This window comes from Chroicocephalus ridibundus, chromosome 4 (assembly GCF_963924245.1).
Source record: "Chroicocephalus ridibundus chromosome 4, bChrRid1.1, whole genome shotgun sequence".
Taxonomy (NCBI): domain Eukaryota; kingdom Metazoa; phylum Chordata; class Aves; order Charadriiformes; family Laridae; genus Chroicocephalus; species Chroicocephalus ridibundus.
In genome coordinates, this window is record NC_086287.1 from 1,970,928 (window position 1) to 1,991,468 (window position 20,541).

General features: G+C 46.8%; 1 protein-coding gene across 10 annotated transcripts in view; it reads right to left on the reverse strand.

The window, feature by feature from the left end:
- Positions 1 to 20,541, reverse strand: part of DAGLA (diacylglycerol lipase alpha) — a 71,439-nt gene that overhangs the window by 12,544 nt on the left and 38,354 nt on the right. For all 10 annotated transcript variants that reach the window (XM_063333387.1, XM_063333382.1, XM_063333383.1 and 7 more), the window contains 9 exons: positions 17,510 to 17,597; positions 12,465 to 12,599; positions 11,686 to 11,763; positions 10,406 to 10,530; positions 9,037 to 9,193; positions 8,620 to 8,703; positions 8,413 to 8,490; positions 3,710 to 3,790; positions 1,546 to 1,688 (listed from right to left, as the gene is read on the reverse strand). In XM_063333387.1, the coding sequence (XP_063189457.1) occupies positions 1,546 to 1,688; positions 3,710 to 3,790; positions 8,413 to 8,490; positions 8,620 to 8,703; positions 9,037 to 9,193; positions 10,406 to 10,530; positions 11,686 to 11,763; positions 12,465 to 12,599; positions 17,510 to 17,597 (969 nt within the window). The remainder of the gene's footprint in view (positions 1 to 1,545; positions 1,689 to 3,709; positions 3,791 to 8,412; positions 8,491 to 8,619; positions 8,704 to 9,036; positions 9,194 to 10,405; positions 10,531 to 11,685; positions 11,764 to 12,464; positions 12,600 to 17,509; positions 17,598 to 20,541) is intronic.

Below are 20,541 nucleotides of genomic sequence, written 5' to 3' on the forward strand. Positions count from 1 at the left end.
CTCCGAGCAGAATGCTATGAAACTCTCATGAAACATTCTGCAGAGCAATTAATCTACAGCTGCAGAAGACCAGGGATTACTATCACAACAAGGCACGCTAACGTCCAGATTCATTAGTGGGATGGTTTAAAAGCCTCGTCTGCTCCTGGAACATGACGCAGTAACCATCGCTAGAAGCTTCTGATAGTCCATGGCTGCTTTCAAGTGCCCCCATGGCATCTGTCATGACTAGAAAGACCTTATTTCACATCACAGCAAATCAAGCGTGATGTTTTTGTTTGGCTACCATGTAAATAACACGACCAGCAGGTCTGTTCCAATTTACAGTGGGAGGAGTTCAGACATGTGAGGCAGCTCCCCTCGATTCCCCCTACAGCCGAGGGAGAGAAACAGGCACCCAAGAAGCACGATCCCTCCGACCTATTTTAGGCACTCACTTTAGAACGCCAGAAATCACACCCCAGAAATGCCAGTTTCATTGTCAGCTGCAAAAGGAGCCCAGACAACTAGATCAACGGATGCAGATACCTACATTTGGGCAACTACCTCCCTTATTGTGCCTATACTCACAGGAGATGGGGAGAGGACACGCTGGCACTGTGCAGAGGATAAGGAAATTGCACTCTGTCCACTCAACTTCCATTTTCCACTAGTCAGGGTGAAATCAGAGCTACGGTCGCAGACAACTAAGTCATAAACCAGAATATTTGTGAGAGTGGCCACCTTAATACTAAACTATAACAGAGAGCAAAGGCTGCCAACAACCCTCAGCTCCTACAGCTGCCTCTCCATTTTCCTGCATCCTTCTCAGGGCAGAAACTTGTCTTTTATGCTTCTTAGAATCATAGAATCACAGGGTTCAAAGGGACGTCTGGAGATCATCTAGTCAAAGCCCCCTGCCAGAGCAGGGTCACCCAGAGCACGTGGCACAGGAACGCGTCCAGGCGGGTTTGAATGTCTCCAGAGACGGAGACTCCCCCACCTCTCTGGGCAGCCTGTGCCAGGGCTCTGCCACCCTCACAGCAAAGAAGTTCCTCCTCCTGTTGAGATGGAACTTCCTATGGTCAAGTTTGTGCCCGTCACCCCTTGTCCTGTCCCTGGGCACCACCAAAAAGAGCCTGGCCCCATCCTCCTGACACCCACCCTTTCAGTATTTACAAGCCTTGATAAGGTCCCCCCTCAGCCGTCTTTTTTCCAGACTGAAGAGACCCAAATCCCTCAGCCTTTCTTCATCAGAGAGATGTTCCAGTCCCCTCAGCATCTTGGTAGCCCTTTGCTGTCCCCTCTCCAGCAGTTCCCTGTCCCTCTTGAACCAGGGAGCCCAGAGCTGGACACAGCGCTCCAGCTGTGGCCTCCCCAGGGCAGAGCAGAGGGGGAGGATGACCTCCCTCCACCTGCTGGCCACACTCTTCTTGATGCCCCCCAGGATGCCATCGGCCTTCTTGGCCACAAGGGCACATTGCTGGCTCATTAAAGCATCACAACCAGGATCCGATCCAGCTACTACACCCACCCTCTCACGCATTCTCCTGCCCCAGCACCTACCTCAGCAGCCCACCTGGGGGAGAATAGGCAAAGCACTTCAGCGATGGGTACTGGGGACGCAGGAGGAAGGACAGGATGGCAGCTGTGCCAGCGCCGAGGGAATGACCAACCACAATCAGGCCGTAGTGTTTTGTTCCTCTCCCCTGAAAAGAAAAACCAAGAAATTGAGGTCAGACTGCAAGATAAGTCCACAATCCCCCAAATCTGTCCCTTTCCCCAGCTGTCTTTCCTACATATGAGCACTCCACACTCCAGTTAACCAGCTCCTCCACCAATGGGAGCCAGTGAGGGAACATTAGATTTTGAAACGGAAGCAGAGAAGGAAAAAGGAGAGAAAAAGGAAATATACACAAGCTCTTGGAGTTATTTAGGATTTGCTACGAGCCTTTTGCTCCTCCTCAAATCTGCCAGCCTTCTGATAACATCCGAGTCGAGGCTCACACACCTGAGGCCTCCTTGGTTCTAGAAATGACTTGCTTTCATTCATTCCACCACTTGCGCAGGCTGAAAAACAGACATCCTAAGTAGCAGCTTGAACACTAGTCTTCTAAGTCTAGATGCTCTCAACAGTTGGCAACTGCTCACGTAATTCAGAGGCAAAACTATTCCTTAATGTTTTGTGCTGTTCCTGTTATTCAGAGGCTGGAGCGCTAGGCATGGTTCAGAACCCTAGAAGTTCACTAAGACAACGCTTGAAAAGCTTCAGTCTTGTTTTTCTGCAGCTCTGCCAATGCCCTGTGGGTTTTACTCAGGGAGACAGAATCCAGCATCCGACTCTCCACAGCCTCCCGTCACCACAGGGGTGGCTGTAGCCGGATTTCTGCGTAAGGTGAGAGAACATACACAGAACATAAGACCAGGCCACAAGAATGAAAGATCTATCGTTGTGTCATTTTCCTTCTCAAGATCACCTCTAAGTCACCACCGTGCCTGTTACAGTCAGTGAGGCGAATGCTGGGGGAGAATTAAAACTTTATACACCTCACTCGTTATACTTTTTCCCTAAACATCTGTTGCTAGCAACTGTCAGAGACAAGGTGCTGGGCGAGATGAACCTCTGGGAGGACATTTACGTTCTGGCCATACCACTTTTTCGGATAGTCTTCAAAGTTGAGCTGCAGACAGTACCTAGGTTTCTACACGCCTGCCAGCTGCTCCATCTCCTATACATCAAGCTCTCTCTCCAGCCTGGTGGGTCAGGTCCAGCTAGTTACGCTATTTTTCATCAATTAAGAAGGTGGACCCACCACGCATCAAGCCACCTTCAAACAGCACAATATGATACTCATTATCACGCACAGGAGACAGAAAGTGTAGAGCTCCGAACGTCACCGTATCCTGACCAGTCAGGCAGCAACTGAGCTCTACAAGACATCAGGAAAAAATCCTCATGAGTAACAGCTCACTTAAGAGCAATTTGCTCTTTCTGGGTAGAGAGGAATAAAGTACAGTATAAAGAAATCAGACGCCTGCGTATCGCTCCCTACATCTACCAAACATCACAAGGCAGATGCTTGAGTGTCGACTGGTACGACACTAGAGTTTCAGGGAGCCGTTGAGGCTTTTATCCCTCTATTCTTTCTCCCTTGAGCTATTGCTCATTTCCCCATGGGCAGCGCTCAGGCCGAGGCGCTCTTGGGGCATGAGACAAGGCCAGCTGTCTGCCAAGCAGGGGATCGGGCAGTTCAGAAGTTCCCTTCCCAATGGGAACATAGACTGCGCTATTACTGACACATAAACTAAGGTAAGCTGCTTCCTAACATCTCTCTCGGGCTCTCCGATAGCTCTCTATCACGAGAAATGTGCACACACAGTCAGTCAGCACGGCATCCCATTGCTGTCTCCAAAGAGAATCTCCATAGAGATGGGATTTTAGTTCCTGTTGATTTGTTTTTAATGTTCCCTGTCCTGCATTGCCACCAAATGGGACTTCCTGCCTTAGCTTTGCCTGAAAAAAAGAAAAGGAATCGGGAGCTCTGCAGTATCGGTGGTTTCAAAATCAAAAAGCCTTAGGGGAATGAGTAACTCGTTGCTTGTCTGGCAATCCAGAGGGATAGAACTGAAGGAAGATTTAAGCCATTAGTACAACAGATTCAGGGACAGTGTTTTAGGGGAATCTCATCTTCTGTACAGCCTGCAAGGATAGAAGAAAACGAATACTCACTAAATCTCGTCCAAAAGCTTGAGAAAGCACCATTTCTTGCTCCAATTTCTTCTTGATGTACTCAGCAGATAGCACCATTCCCTGAGGGAAACACGAAGACAGAACAGGATGTAAAGGGTTGCGTATCGGCCCAGACCTAAACATTTAGCAGACACGATAGTGCCCTGAACGCTGCATAAGCTCTGGCGTGCCACCCAGCATGTGTCAGGCTGGGAGGAAGAACACTGACTCCACTCCACATTAAGGAATAGACTTCATTAGGCAGATGTCTCAGCTCGCTGATTACCAGAGCCACAAACTGGTTAGAAGCAATGACAGTTCTTAAATTAAGATAATACTCAAAGGCCCTATTCCTTGGCTGGCGGTGCAAAGTCTAGAGAGGAAAAAAAAAGCCACAAAACCCACTTCTTAAACATAAGGTTGTGTATCTGGTAGTTCAGCAGACCCTGGGACCTGCAGTAGAACGGAGAAACAAACTTTGATTGTCTGCGTGTAACTGCCTTAACTGCAAAACCGTACTCTTCCATTTAAATCTGTGAATAGAAGCATGAACTAACCTAACTAGTTCATCGCAGGGAAAATAACACAAACCCCGAGACGCTACTGGAGGGGAAAAAGTGGCAGCGGAGTTACTGCAGACTGGAAAAGGCAGCAACTATTAAAGGGTTTCAGCTGTCAAAAGAAATTAATCACAAATTATTAAAGGTTTTTATTCACTAGAAGCTAAGAACTGCTGGAAGATGGCAAACGAGCCGACAGTCTGGTTCTAAACACTTATCCTCTGCTGATGGCTGCATCCGAAGAGTGTTTCTCCCTCTGTGTAATAATTATAAATGCAGTTGATGTGTTATAAACAAGCAACTAGAATTTGGTCTGTTGCCTACATTCTTGGTTATGCCTTTACTACAGTTTAATTCAGCGGTAAAAAAGCCCAAACTACAGTTTTCAGCCTACAAAGGCTGAAAACCAGTGATGTAGAGTCCAGGGTGAAACTGGGTAAAGAGAAATCAGCTACTTCTAATTTGGTGATTACAGACCTCAAATAATTCACACTGCCTGGGGTTGGCCAAAAACCAGGGAAGATCATCTCCTCTCCCATTCTCCATTACACCCCTACCTGAAAACAGCGGAAGCGCAAAGCCAACATTATTGAGCACTGTTTAATCTCGGAGACATAAAAGAATTCGCGGCCCCTCTCAAAAAGCAAAGAAATGTGGATTTTTATTTTTTTCCCCCCCCCAAAAGTCCTCGGTATCAAACACACCATCAAACCCAATCTGACTACCGAAGAGAAAGAGCGCAACGCGGGTGACTCTGCCGAGGCTGGAAATGGGACATCTGTAACGCCAGCGTCATTATCAAAAAGCAGGCGCCACGGTATTCCGTGCCTGCGTTCAGATCTCCCAGCGCTACCCAGCTTCAGTGCCGCGTTCCGAAGAGTCTCCACTTCCAACTCTAATGAGAAGCGAATGGCAGACTGCTTTATGTAAAATTTCTAACGTGAATTTCGGGTTCTATTTTTGAAAAGCGTGACCTAAATCCATGGTGATATTACTAATGGGCTGTTAGTCAGCCTTATAGCTATATTTTTGATAATTACTGTATATTCTAATATAGACAGTGATTTTAATATTACGGAACGAGATTTTTATCACTGCAAAGTTACATTTAGACGTTCCATTAAAGCAGACACCCTTTCAGAAGTTTCAAAGGAATGAAACTATCCGAGCTTAATTTTCCAGCTTCACAGGCAAATAACCAAACCGATTGGGGATCTAGGAAAAGCAAAATGGAAATATTTCGTATGGCTTTGCAGTTTGAAAGCACAAAACTGCTCTGTGACGGTTGAATTGGGCGTGTAAAAACCCAGAGGGCGCCTATTGGGAAGAAAAACGGGCTTGAAAGTTATTGCTGTTACTGAATGTCCTGTCGAACTGGTGAGAGCTGAGCTCTCAGGCCTTCCTTCTAGCAGCTACTTCTCCTCAGCGCTCAACACGATGAAAAAAACCTCCCCAACGCCATCATTTTAGTAGTTTTGTTCTGTACAGTTTCACCAGAACTAAGCGTGGCCTCACGCCCTTGACTTCTGATTATTTTTAAACTAGCTTTGCTATAAAATCAGTGGATTTTATTTCAAAAATAGCGAAGCTAGATTCTTTTTTTGCAGTTAATTTCCCCCACGGATCGTCAAAATCCGCCCCCCCCCTTTTTTTTTTTGGCATGCTAACCCATAAACCTTAGTTACAGCTATATTTTTTGATCCAAAATAGCTCAGAGACCTCGTATATATTTGAACTGTGGCATTCGCAGCAACCCAAGCAATCAAAGGCTTTGGGCTGTGGTACGGGCGGAGCGATAAGGCGGCTCACGTAAACATCAAGAGTTTTAATTTGTAGGACGTTTGATGGACACGGCGTGAAGCACAGGTGGAGATAAGAGGCCACGCCAACCTGCTGGGCGTGCGGGACGCAATCAGCAAGAAAAATAACACAAATCAAACAACTTACTGGAAGCTCCTGAACAGCCCGAGTACTTTTCTCCAAATGAAATGTAAGCGTTAGCGAGATACTTCATTTATTTTTGTGTTAAAGTTGACTTCGGGACATTAAAAATGCATTAAGACAGACATTTTTAAATTCTATTATCTCCATTAGTTTCCCTCAGGAATCAACAGTACATTATTGTCTGAAGATTAATATCGATAATAATTGAAGATAAAGCTATATTTCTGTACTAGTAACAATCAAAAAAGAAATAACACAAAGGCCAAATAAAAACTCAATATAGAACAAGGGAACGATCTGATAATGTTTCATATAAGTCACTGGCGTATGAATATTTTCACGTAGAGATCAAAAGAAAAAGCCAGCTTCTGCCAGGATCTGTTACTCTCTTTGCTGCACATTAAAAAATAGAACAAATTCCCTTTGCTTCCCTTTCGTTCCCTTTCACCTTTCTTTTTTGTACGAACTGTTGATCACGCTGATTGTGCAAAGTCATTTGGAGCTAAATGAGTTAGTACAAAACCAGTCCTTGACAGCAGACAGAACGCTTCAGAAGCGTTAAACAAATAGCAAAGATTCGCATAGCTAAATATCAGTTACGTGACAAGCTACTACCCCATTTATCCTTGTGTCCATAACTTGTCCTACGTAATCGCCAGGTTAATTTTCTTATTTGGGGGGAAACAAAGGAAATAGCCATTAGCCAAACAGCAGGTAGACAATGTTGTTTTCAAAAAGACCCACTCTGGGAGACCCGGAGACCACAGAGCATCCAAACAATGCTTTTTTTAGGTAACCACTTCTTTATCAGACCCATATCCAGCTAAGATAAATGCTATCAGCTCCTAACGCTCTACTTCCTAAAGCGGAGCATCAAAGTACAGATAAGAGGTTTGGCCTTCAGGCAGGATGTCAGGAATGAAGCAGGAGCTCCCAGCTCATGGCTCCCAAGGAGTTACCAGCTCAACGTCCCACCCTAAAGGGACCTGGAGCACCGCGTCCAGTTCTGGGCTCCCCGGGTCAAGAGGGACAGGGAACTGCTGGAGAGGGGACAGCAAAGGGCTACCAAGATGCTGAGGGGACGGGAACATCTCTCTGATGAAGAAAGGCTGAGGGATTTGGGTCTCTTCAGTCTGGAAAAGAGACGACTGAGGGGGGACCTTATCAAGGCTTGTAAATACTGAAAGGGGGGGTGTCAGGAGGATGGGGCCAGGCTCTTCTCAGTGGTGCCCAGGGACAGGACAAGGGGTGACGGGCACAAACTTGACCACGGGAAGTTCCATCTCAAGACGAGGAGGAACTTCTTTGCTGTGAGGGTGGCAGAGCCCTGGCACAGGCTGCCCAGAGAGGTGGGGGAGTCTCCGTCTCTGGAGACATTCAAACCCGCCTGGACGCGTTCCTGTGCCCCCTGCTCTGGGTGACCCTGCTCTGGCAGGGGGTTGGAGGGGATGATCTCCAGAGGTCCCTGCCAACCCCTGCCAGTCCGGGATTCTGTGAGGAAAAAAAAGCAGCAGCATCTCATCTCCCTGAGCAGCAGCGTTTCCAGCAGCCGCTACGGTCCCTCCAACACACGCAACCACCAGGTTGTATTTTACTTTCCCAATCTGGCACCACGTCCCGAGAGGCTGCCAAATTCCTCATAATCTTAAAACTCAGCGTGTGTGTCATTACTTTGCTGGACCGGGGCAAAGGTCGGCTGTATAATAAATTGATTTAGCCAGCTCAGTCCTGCTCGCTAACACAGACGCATCGCATCAGTCTAATTACACAGACGCAAGCCCTGCCAGGATCCTTTTCTGAGGTTCGATGCCTGCTCCCTTGCAAGTGAATTTTAAACGCATTCTCAGGGTTTGATTGCGAATTCTGAAAAGGTCATTGGAAGAAACAGTAATTTGAAGGACGCCAATAATTTTGTTCTAGGCCTCCGCAGATGCCCTCTACAGTTTCGTTTTTGCTAATTGGATGGGTTTTTTTTTTAATTACAGACATAGTGATTTTAGCTGTTACAGCTGAGGATTTTTTTTTAACATCTCAAAGCCATTTCACTTCAATTCTGTAACATCCTTCTTAAAAGCACCTCAAGCAATTGAGACCACTTTTTTTTTTTCTCTAGAATTAAAAAGTCAAAATATTAGAAAAAGAAGCAGGTGGGTTGTTTTTTTTGTTGTTTTGGGTTTGGTTTCTATTCTGTTTACACACCTTGTGTCCCAGCCACGTTCCATGGTGACCCTCAACCGGAAGGCGCTCCGCATCCCCAGTTAGGTCAGTCAGGGCATCCTGGAAGGAGAGAAATCACCGTGTTTCAGGTAAGTCAAACACCAAGCGCGAGTCAGGAAGGTCTCAGACTCTCCTGAAAGTTTGCCAGCGTGGCCAAGGGCACGGGAGGCCACTGCACAGTGCACTTACTTTTGGAGACAGAGTTCCTCGGATACTAATGACCACCTTCTTCTTATCATGGTCCACAGCCACATAGAAAGGCGTTTCATAAACCTGGAAAAGATCCACTACTGTAACAATCAGGTGAGACATTCCTGTTTACTCATTCTCCTGCTCAGGGCAAAGGAGGCAGAGCAGCGCGACAGGTTATGCCTTATGGCTAAGAACTCCTCTGAATGATCTGATTTTTGGCAGTAGCAAATATTTCTGTCCAAGTGGCAGAATTTCTTGTTGGAGAGATAGGATGGGAAGCTCTAGGGTCAGAAAAAAAAAAAAAAGGCTTAAGTTTCCTTCTGTGTACCACTACACCTGGAAGCACGTAAATCCCATTAGGAAGGGCCTTAGGAGCATGCCCCAAATACGAAGGGGGTGGCAGATTCTCCTTACTGCGTCGTGGCAAGATGTATAAACAATGTCCACTGAGGTCATATTCTCATCCAAGAAGTGGCGCCGGATGGCAATGGCATTGCAGCCACAGCAATTATCCTCTTCAATGGTGACACTAGGCGCATAGCGGGGACGTGAAGGACAGAGACAGCAACATCTGCAGAAGAAAAAAAAAATAGCTTTGAGAACACGAGGAAAGTGGGAGAGACTGGCTGTAGAGCGGAATGCCTGGAGATAAGGGAAAGACAGACCCTGCATGCCACACTGGCCTCATTAACAGCAGCGATTTCCTTCCCTCTTGCAAAAAAAAAAAAACAAACCAACCAGGACACAACTACCGCTTCGGCAGCAAAAAGGGGCGCTGGGATCAGCTGTGGTTTTCCTTCTGGGCGCCAGGGAGAGCTACAGCGCAACCAGTCCCCAGAGAACCCGTGCTCGGTGGGGCTGGGATCTCTCCTCAAGGGATCCCGCGCTTGGTAGCACAGTCCTACCTCTCTTCAACACACAACAGCCCTTCAACAGCTAGCATTTACTGAGAGCTAGGTCTATTTATAACAAAAAAGGAAAACAGGTCTAGAATCAATTCCAGAACAAAAACAGAAGCACAGATTTATTTTTTTTTTCCTTCTTTCCCATATGAGACACTTCACAAAAGTACTCGGAAGTATATTCTTCCTAATAACGTTCAGCACAGAAGTTGCCTGTGTTAAGCGCAAAAAGCTCAACCCCAAGGAGAGTCTGATGACAGAATTACAGCAGCTGAAAGCAAACATTTAAAACAATGCGGTCCTGAACTGAACTACAGCATTGCTACCATGAGGTGAGCGCTATACAGCACGGCAGAAAAACAATTAGTCAGAGAGAACACAGCACAAACTCTGGCCAAGTCTCGCCAATGCTTTAATAAAGACCCAAATGCCAGCTCCCTGCATATCTGGGCTTGCTGATAAATCTGATTTCTGAGCTCCGAGATGGCTATTTTGACTCAGTGGGAAGGCAGTCTTGCGCCAGATGAGTTCTTTCTGCTGGCTGTTCAAACTGCACAGGGCCGGCATGATCCTTAGCGCGCCAGAGAGGACAGAGCATAGGACAGTCTGGTTTATTTAACAAGATAAGCAGATAAGCAACTGTAAGGAAGAGATTGAGGAGAAAGGCGTTCGAGTATGAAGGCACAGAGTTACTGATGGAAAAAAAAAAAATATGAGAAGGGAGAAGAGGAAAAAAAGCAGAAGAGAAAAAGGAGGAAGAAACAATAAAGGGGTGATGAAGAAAGCAAACTGATGAAAGAAAGGAGAATTCTAATTCTGGGAGAAACAGAAGGGAAAAGGGAAGAAGAGAAGGCGGAGTGAGAGACAGGATGGCCACTCACGAGCAGGATCTGGCCAGGCGACAGAGTCCACATGTGGGCTTCCTCATCAGGTATATGGGCCAGCCATAGGCAGCCAGGGCAAACAGCATGTAGTAACACACCTCTTTGTACCGCTGCATCTCTTGCTGAAAGAGACAAGAGACTCACTAAAGACCTTATTCTCCTTTAGATACTGAGGTTTTTTTCTACTGTTTCCCTTTTTCCATCAGTTAAACACGTGTACCCTTCTTTCTGAGCATCAGCCTTCTCTCGCAGCACCACCAGAACAGCACTGTCAGCGCTTCCAGGGGACTGCAGGAGAGCAAGCTGGTTCTCCGGGCAAGATCCTCCCCCTCCCCAAACCAGCTATGCCTATTTTCCTGAGTGGAGGGGCGCCACTAGCTGCTTAACAAAACCAGAAGTTAGTTCTAGAGAACTCCTCCTCTGTGTCTCGAACCCCCTGCTGCAAAGAAAGGCCATCCTCTGTGGGTTCTGCCCCATCCTACCCTAGCTGAGGAGAAGATAAACTAGTTTAAGTCCCAAGAAGATGAGCTCTCTAAATATAGTGCTTTCACACAGTCACAGGCCATAAGGACGATGCCCAGAGAGGACCATTAAAGCCAGTCTGGGGCCACACGGCTCAGTGCTGTCCTCTATAAGCTCTGCTGACGCCTCTCCCCACACACCCCTGTTCAGAAGGAGAGACAGGCTGAGCACGAGCAGGACGTTAGAATTAAACACAACGCAGCCGCAAGCAGGTTAATCACAGAACCACTTGAGCAGAGATGCTGGGATTGGGTCAGTCTTGCCTCTCTTGCAGCAATATCATCTCATCAAGGCGGGGGGTGAATAGAAGAATTAAAGCCAAGCTTAATCCCCACAGAACAGACCGCAGCCGTTTCCATCCTGAGAAGTGCTGACAATCAGCCCCAGGGAGGAAGGCTCCGTCTCGCTCTGCTGGTGGTACTTCCATACGGAGCTCTGCAGGACGCTCCCGGATGCAGCGCTCAACTCGTACCTCCGGCTTTGGAGAAACCTCCCACCGCCATCCCCCACCCGAGTGGAAATGCTCCCACTTCCCGCAAAGTGGAGGACAGAGACACATAAGGCTTTAAAAGTGATCTGGAGACAAAATGTCTCCAGAGAGCAAGTGGTGTTATTATATTCTGTTGTACTAATCTTTAATTTCTTTGATCATTCCAGAGAGCGGCAGAAAGAAATACAAGAAGCCACTGGGAAAAAGAAAATGCGCTACACGGGGAAGCCTAGGGAGTTTGCAAGAACACAGTCCGGAGACTTACCGCATTTTTCAGATCCAGATACTTCGTATTCCTGGTCACTGGCATCCCAGACAGAAAAGCTAAAATGTCATTGTTTGCCTGTAAGTCGAAAACAGACATAAAAATTCTTCTCTGTGACACCAAGACAAAATCTACGCCTGAGAAACAGAAAGCTCTACGTAACCTGGGACGAGCCACTTACAAGTACCCCAACCAGTCTCTTCAACTGGTTCCAATTCTGCTGTTCCTACTGCTGCCTGATGTGATCACTGCTGTTTGAACCCCACCCTCTGGGGAAAAAAAAAAAACCCACCCAAACAATCTTCTACTGGGTTGACAATCTGCTAACCTCAATACCAGTAACGGCTTGGGAATTTAGGAATTTTTCCCTAAAGTTCCTCCTGCAGCTTTACCCAGATGCTGGAGTTTTTTCCACATCACCAGATAGGGGAAATAACCTCCCCATTCGCTTTCAAGTACCTACCACCGCCTTCAAGGCAGTTGTCCATTTGGGGTCAAGAGCTAAACCTGTATCTATCCCCTGCCTAGAAGAGACGACAGGTTCCACAAGCTTGATTTGGTGTCAGTTGGGCCCTTCGGGAGCCTCAGAAAAAGCTGCTAAAGAAGTCGGTATTTTTATTTTACAGCTCAGTGACTGGCAGTAGCCCATCGCACGACAGAAACAAGGTGGGCAGAGTCATGCGGCCGTCACACACCGAGTCACGAGAGCAGCAGGTAAGTCAGAGGCCAACTGAGATGCCCACCACCCCCGTGCGTGGCCGTCTCCCCCCGCCACCCACCTCATCCAGCACAGCGTTGCGCTTCGCCCGCTGCCGTTGGCGCAGAAGAACCAGGCCTGCGATGATGTCAGATGGGACGATGTCAAGGTCTCGGAAAAACTCAGCAAAAAGGTAGGCGATTTCAGAGTAGGCGTCCTGCAAAATCCAGGGAGAGAAGAGTTTAAGGAGGAGGAGGAGTTTGGGTGTGGGGAGCCTCAAAACAGGACACAGAACGAGAACCAATGCGGCAGCAATGGCCTCATTTCTGTAGCGGCCTCTCCAAAACATCCACAAGATTTCCTTCAGGGAACACCATATCTGGTCTCATCATATTAATCTCTCTTATTTATTGTAGATAGTCACACTCAGAGGCCTCAGCTGAGACTGGATTTGTAATCCACTGGGTGCTGATGTGTGGGCAAGCAGACCACCTCGACGTCCAAACAGACAAGGCAGACACGGAGGGAGACAAAGGAAATATTTGCATCTCTACATTGTAAATAAGACAGAGGAAGATAAGAACCAAGGAAATCCCAACCCAGTGTCACCTTCAGGGTCATCCTTTCTCCTCAAAAGCAACTTCATTTGAAAAAAGGCTATTCAGGAAAAAAAAAAAAAAGAGCACTGATTTCGTCCTATTTAACAGCTTCTTCAATGCTGTAACTGTCCTGGGATCATTTTGCCCATACTTAACCCAGACCCCACCATCCCAGGCATATCCCAGAGGAAGTGACACTTTTTGGAGCTCTGTAGCTGTTCATTCTTCGCCATCGCGCTCTTTGCTACGTGATTTCAAAGAGTTAATCACAACAAGCACATGTCACACATGGCAGCTCCCGGTACTGAAGGAGCTGAGCGAGTTACCAGGCTTTTCCAGGTTTATCTTGGACTACACCCAAGCAAAAGGGCCTGAAAAGGAAAACCTGGAAGAAGATCTGAGTCATTAAATACAGAGTTCCCAGAAGAGAAGGTGACCAAACCCAAAAAAGGAAGACACCACAGGAAGGACAGAAGTGGAAGTGACCCCAGAGGGTCAAGCAAAGGCTCTGAAGCAGAGTGACAAAGATACTTTGAGAAGAGATGTTATTTTCTCTTTAGCTCTGTGACTAGAAAAAAAAAATAACACACAAGATCTTAAGTGAGAATGGTTTGGGAGGTTGGAGATGGGCTGGACTGTGAGACGACGCTGATCTGGCCATCGCTCAGACCACTAAGCTTGAGACAAGGGTGACCCAGAGGTTGGATCAACAAAAAAGGGGACTCAGCAAGAGCTGTAGTACACCAGTGGCCAGTATTTTAACTCCTGCCATCAAACTTTCCTACTTTTCGGCTGTGTTTTCCTAGCATCCTTTCCTCAGCGCCCAAAGCTACGCGACTGCAGTCTTGTCTGTAGAAAGCCTGAGCCGTGCACTTGAAGAAAAGCTGGTCTTCAGGACAGGATCTCTCCATCCCTCTTCTTTGACAGGCAAGAAAGTAAATCCCTTCTCTCCCGAGCAGTCTAGCAGAAAATGACCTACATTCTTTTATCTCTGACAAACTCCTGGAGTGCAAGATTACTTGCTATCATTTTTCACTTGCCTACAAAAGCAAGTTAAATCACCATTAAAGAATGGGGCTTCAGGTGCCAACTGTGCAGGTCTCCATGCCAGCTGTGCCTTTGAAGAGCAAATGGACCGGCATTAACCTCTCCACCATTACAACTGCAGTATCCTTGAAGTCCTGACCCCATAAATCTCAGCACAGTTCCTATAAGCAGACAAGAAATGCAAAGAGCCTCAAAGTAAAATATGACGAACACCCGTTAACCCAAAGCGACAGCTTAACCCTCGGACCAAAGTAAAAAACCATAGTGGAAGTTCAACGTGTACGTTTTGTTCCGAAAGAAGAGTTTTTGCCGGAGCACCTGATAATTATATTCTAGGATTGACTACAGCGTTCTTCTACAAACCCTGCGGGTCTGGGACTGGCAGAACCGGTGGAGATTTAGCACTTCAGACTTCACTCCAGACCCCTAAGAACAATTCTCGCCCCGATGCCATGTCCACTTGGCAGAACTATTTTCCAGCCCAGAGGACGATGATCCTCTGCTAGAACATTTTTTCCATGAAGACCGGGAGAGACAGCAATGGATTCATTGCTGATCCATGACACATGCATTCATTCCACACACTGTCATACCAGGACACACAAAGTCAGAGCTTGTTTCTGCAAAGAAAAGAGCCTGGAAATTGCTCAGGCTGAATGTAAAATGGAAATTTAATAACAGGAGGAATTTGGAGATTCCGGTATCTGCTTTTATCCTGAACTAAAAAAAAAAAAAAAAATAAAAAAGTAGAAACAGAAAGCCACTACAGAATGAAAAGTTTCTTAAAGAAAAGCTTGACATGAAGTGAAATATTCTGCATTCCTGAATAAAATAGAGTTGTTCAGAAACCAGGCCATTGGGATGCCTGTCGGGGCTCTGGAGCCGGGTTGCAGCACCCATGCTGCACCCTCAGGCCGGGTGTCTCTGGGCACGGCCACCTGGTTGTGCTGTCGGGGAAGGGAAGCTGATGCTCCCAGAAACGTCTCTGCTGTGGCAGCGCAGGCAAGCCGAGGAGCAGCAAATTCCCCCCGAGGAAATGCTGCTCTTTGAGCTGCCATGACACAAAGCTTGGTGCCTTTCAGTTTTCCAGATGGATTTTCCTAAGCGGCTCTAGCAGATGATCCGTGAGAGCTGGCAGTCCTGGGCTACGACTTCTCAGCGGGACAGCAGGTTGGGGCTGGGACGTTCCCTGGGAACGTGGTGGCATTTCATCCAGTACTGCAGGCGCGTGCCACTGGGAGGATGAGCGTGCCAGTACACGTCGCTGGATTTCTGCAAAAGGGTTCTGACAATTCCTGCAGCCATCCACGCTTCGGAAACTGCAGCCTGCGGATAACTACACAGCACTTACCAACAAATCCTTTTAATCTAATTCATACTGGTTGCCATCTGTGATGAACAAATGTTCAGGTAGCCTTCACCTGACTCTCCATTATACTTCCGCAGCTCTTCATCTTATTACACGTTTCCCTTTTGAGGTTAAAATCCCAGTCTCATTTCTCTTCCTGTACAAGTTCATATCCCCGCCAATATGCTCCTTTTTCTGCTGCATCTTTTAGGAGACCAAACACCAGCCTATATTTAGTGAGGACATCACCCATGTCGGTCCCTTGGTGTTTTCCCTGTCATTTTCTATGCCCTTCTACTGAAGCTAAACTTTTTTTCTGATTTTTTGGCCACTGCTGTGCACTGATGTCTTTGTCGAAGTGTCCTTGATAACTCCTAGCTCTTTTCCTGAGAGGTTGTAACTAATTCAGAGCCTGCACACATGCAAGTATTAGAAATTGCTTCCACAGATGTACACACATTACCTCATCTTTATGACTTCCTTTTATCTTTGAAAACAATTCCCTGGTTCTGCTTGGTCCTTCAAGAGTTCTCAAATACTCACATCATTCTGACCAACTTAAACATTACCTGTAATCAGAAAAATTTTCCACCCCAGTACTCACCTCTGCAGCAGGTCCTCGGGAGTCCTGTTGAATACCACCCCTACGGCACCAACCTGCTCCCACTGCTTCCAGTAAGGACTGCTAACTTTTGGGGAAGCAATAGCAAACCCCTTACCCTTCCCTGCTGGACAGATAACAGCAAGGAAAAATCCCAACTGTCGCAACGTGAAAACATCAAACCAACTATCTTCACCTGAATCTATGGATTAAATAATAATTTTTGGCCGTTAGCGATCCAGAAGTATTCTTCTGCTGATTCCGAGAGGTTTACTTTTTCCCGTTTTCAAAGAGGTCTCTCTCCTTAAGTGCATGAAACTGATGCAAACAATGGGAGAAACTGCCTAAGCAAACTGGCTGATAAAGGGAAACTGAAGCTGACCAAAAAGTGCTGTCAAATATTGAACATAAACATAGTGAAAATATCTATTTCTTCCACTGATATCTTAATTTAAAATTATTATACCAGTTCACTGCAACAGTGGGGTAAAGAACGACTTCAGAAGAGTTCAAGACTGACAACACCGCTTTTCAGTGTTAACTTTACCTTCAGAGTCCTGTAATACTCAAAACCAGAGGGTTAAGACCAGCCACTTTGAAAAGCCACCTGCTCTACTCAGCGATGTCACATAGAATCATAGAATCATAGGGTTGGAAGGGCCCTCTGGAGATCATCTAGTCCAACCCCCTGCCAGAGCAGGGTCACCTAGAGCAGGTTACACAGGAACACGTCCAGGTGGGTTTTGAATGTCTCCAGAGTTGGAGACTCCCCCACCTCTCTGGGCAGCCTGTGCCAGGGCTCTGCCACCCTCAGGGTAAAGATGTTTCTCCTCATGTTTAGGTGGAACTTCCTATGTTCAAGTTTGTGCCCATTGCCTCTTGTCCTGTCCCTGGGCACCACTGAAAAGAGCCTTGCCCCATCCTCCTGACACCCACCCTTTAAGTATTTATAAGTGTTGATAAGGTGCCCCCTCAGACATCTTTTTTCCAGACTGAAGAGACCCAAATCCCTCAGCCTTTCCTCATAAGAGAGGTGTTCCAGTCCCCTCAGCATCTTTGTAGCTCTCTGCTGCACCCTCTCCAGCAGTTCCCTGTCCCTCTTGAACCGGGGAGCCCAGAACTGGACACAGTACTCCAGGTGCGACCTCACATCTGCATCTAGAGGGAAACATCAGCTTGTGTTTCTGCACGGAATACCCAGCTGCCCCCTGCAGAAATGCAAGTGCTCGTTCAGGCTGCTTGGGCTGAGAGGAAGGAAACGGAACCCGCATGCAGCAAGATTTCAAGCCTGGTCATTCTGAGGGTAGCTCAGCTTGCTGCTTTTGGAAGGGATTTCCAGTCCTTTGCGTGCACTACTGTCTAGGCTCGGTGGATTCCTTGTGCCTCGAGATCTCAAAGAACGGTCACAGTGAAAAGGGACACACATCGTCCAGGTTTGACAGCAGGAACCCCACGCTGCCACGCTCTGCCGAGTTCGCGTATCGCCACCGTACACGCAGCTTGCTCTCCGACAGGAGATATTTGGTACCCACCGACTGAGAGTCTTTTGTCCGCGTGCAGCAAAGAAAAACTTTGAGCCTGCGTGTCCAGCTGCTGGCTTGCCCTTCTTCCAGGCGGTGCCTATAAATAAAGGGCAGAGTATGCACATCAGGACAGGCAGGAGAACACGACTGCAAGCAAACAGTAGGATCCAGTGCAAAGTCACAAAGTCACACAGCCTATGCGATCACTGGCAAAACGCGTGCTAAACCATAGTCTTCCATTTATCCTGGACTAGCGGAGACACGGAGACCGCATATAGATTAACAGCTCAGCTCATTTTGGAGGACAGGATGGTTAATGATCAGGTGTTCCGGCCAGGACCAAGCCCCCGTATTTATATACGTGGTGTCCTGTCTGAATGGGACGGTCGTGATGAAGCTGCTGTTCTCTATCTGCTGGAAGCAGGATGTCCAAGAGGACCTGGCAATCCCGATGGAAGGAGGGTCTACTGGTAACCTGGCGGCTGCATCATGTGCTAGGGTGTACTACCACTCCGTAGGAAAACTCTGCCTCGGGGCGAGGGGGTGGGAATGGGACAAAAGACCCTGAGCACTTAGGGGAGGAGCTGTGCAATTTTTTTTTCCCCGATAAATAGCTTATTTGGAAAAATATATTTATTAAACATAATACAGTCTCAGAACTGAAACAATTTGCACTCTTTAGTCAAGTACGGTGCATAACTCTAATAAAAAAAAAAAAGGAAAGCAAGCTAAACGTTCTCTTTCAATTTAGAAAAGGTTAAAAAAAAAAAAGGCTGAATACAGAAGGTTTAGCTCAACCCACATTTGGTTTATATGACATTTCAATTTCAGCTTCAAAATTAGCTAATTGGGCAACCCTATTTCAAATGAACCACAGCTGAGTTCATTCCACTGCTGCGAGCTTGTCCTAGTTACTACTTTTTGCAGGGCGACAGTCCCTTATTTTTGCCTGGCGTACCTGCAAACAATCCTTAGATGGAGCCAGGCTCGGTGGCGTCGAAGCGGGTGACTGCGTGATTCTGTGCCAGAGCACCACGCTACCTACATGATAAAGTTCACAGCTCCTCTAATGCTGGGTCTTTTAATGTCAACACAGACTAACTCCAGACAGGTCAGATCAATCAAAACCGACCACTTATTTTCTGGCAGGTGACCCCATCAGGCAAAGACAACGGAGATGCTGGTAAAGGAGTATTTTCCTGCAACAGAAGGAGCAGATCCTGCAGGGCAATCCGTCAACTCACGGCTAAGCATTTTAAAACAACTATCCATAACCTCCAAGGAAGACTCCAAAAGAGGAACGGGAACAGGAGCGTCCTAAGACGGAGCTGGCAGTACTCAGTTTGCTCCACCAAATGCCAAAGAACTCGGGCAGCGATGCAAAGAACTTCACAACTTCACCGCGGGGGTTGAACAAGCAAGTGCGCTCTGAGCTATTTTCACTCCAACTTTTCCCAAATTCTTTCCTCCTAACGCTGAACTTCCACATGTTTAGTGTGAGCTCTAAAGCAAGTTTCTTAGAAAAGGCTCAGCAATTAGCCGAGCCTTTTGTTTTGGTGTTTTATTTTTCTTAGCTCTGCAAGAACATAAAAGCCCACACACATCACGATGCCGCTGGTAAAGGAAAGCCACTGTGTAAGAGAGTCCCATAGCTACAGCACAGTGCCCCAAAAAAGGAAGCCAAAGTTACGTTGTCTCCTTAATGTGACAAACACATCAAGATTTTTCATGAGTTAAGACAGAGGAAACACGGCTCAGGCTAAGTATAATACAAAGGCGAAATTACTGCTATACATCAGAAAGCACGTATCGCTGCAGACCAAGGGATTTCGATAGGAATGGCTGGCCCTCGGCACCTTACAGGATTCACACTCCAGAAACAGGCAGAGAATTTTATGATATATTCTTTGGAAAGGGTTGCTTTAAGCGAGCGGAGAATTTCAAAATACCTTCTTTGAAGACAATCGCTTTAGTAGCGAACACATAGTAACATTTTACGTTTCCCTTTCACATTATAGCCCACAGCATTTTGCTTGTTAACATCTGTTAACGCTCCCCTTTCTAGGGTGGAAGTGTGCGAACAGCAGGCACGAGCTCTCCGAAAATGTTACGGGCCTGGAGGGAAAAACCTGGCCGTGGCCCCAGGGACAAATACCTTCACTCCGTTGTCTGGGATCTCAAAACTTCTGGCAGGGGAGATCATTTCGGGGTTCGTTGTGATATACTTTTAAGTTCTCTGGCAAAAAAACTTGCAATCTGTGGCCCAAGAGCTCTGATGTAGCGTGGGGTACTAGATCCACAGTATCCTCATCCCGATCTCCCCGGGAATGTCCTGATCACAATGGAGTAATCACACACCTTCGGTTAACGAGGCGCTAACTCCAAATATTCGAGACTAGTGTTAGTATACCGGAAAGGTTAGGAAAAATGTCTTACATTCTGCAATTAAAAAATGCTCCATCAAACAAAACTTGCCGCGGGGTCCTTAGAAAAGTCTGTTTTTTCCCCTCGAAAAGACAACCTGAAGGATCCTTTTTCCAGACATTGGAAGAACACGTATTCAAAACACCCCTTGAATATACATTCCCAAGGAGAACGGCAAAATTCGCAAAGTATTTTTAAAAAGCCTCATTTTTTAGCATTCAAAGCCTAATGCCCTCAAGTCCTACAAAGCCACATTCCTCGCTGACCGTTACATATGTCAAGGCTGCATAAAAAATACAAAGCCTGTTTGTGTTGTCCTGCTACTGGGAAAAAAAACTTCTGAAAAATGCCTTGCTTGGTGAAAAAAAGCTTTCATATCCCCATCTGAGTAGCTCAAAGACGCAATCAATTCTTAATTAAAACATCTGACTGCCAACACAAAAGAAATTGCTTCTTGGCCAAGACCATGAGGACAAGAAACCTCAGGCCAAAAGGTCGTATATTGAAGACAAAAATAATGGAGGAAAGGGGTTTTGGAAGGTGGTGCTGCCTCAACCTAAGCAAAATTTAAGCACCGGCTCGCTGTTACCAGGTAAAATACTGCTACGGGATGGACA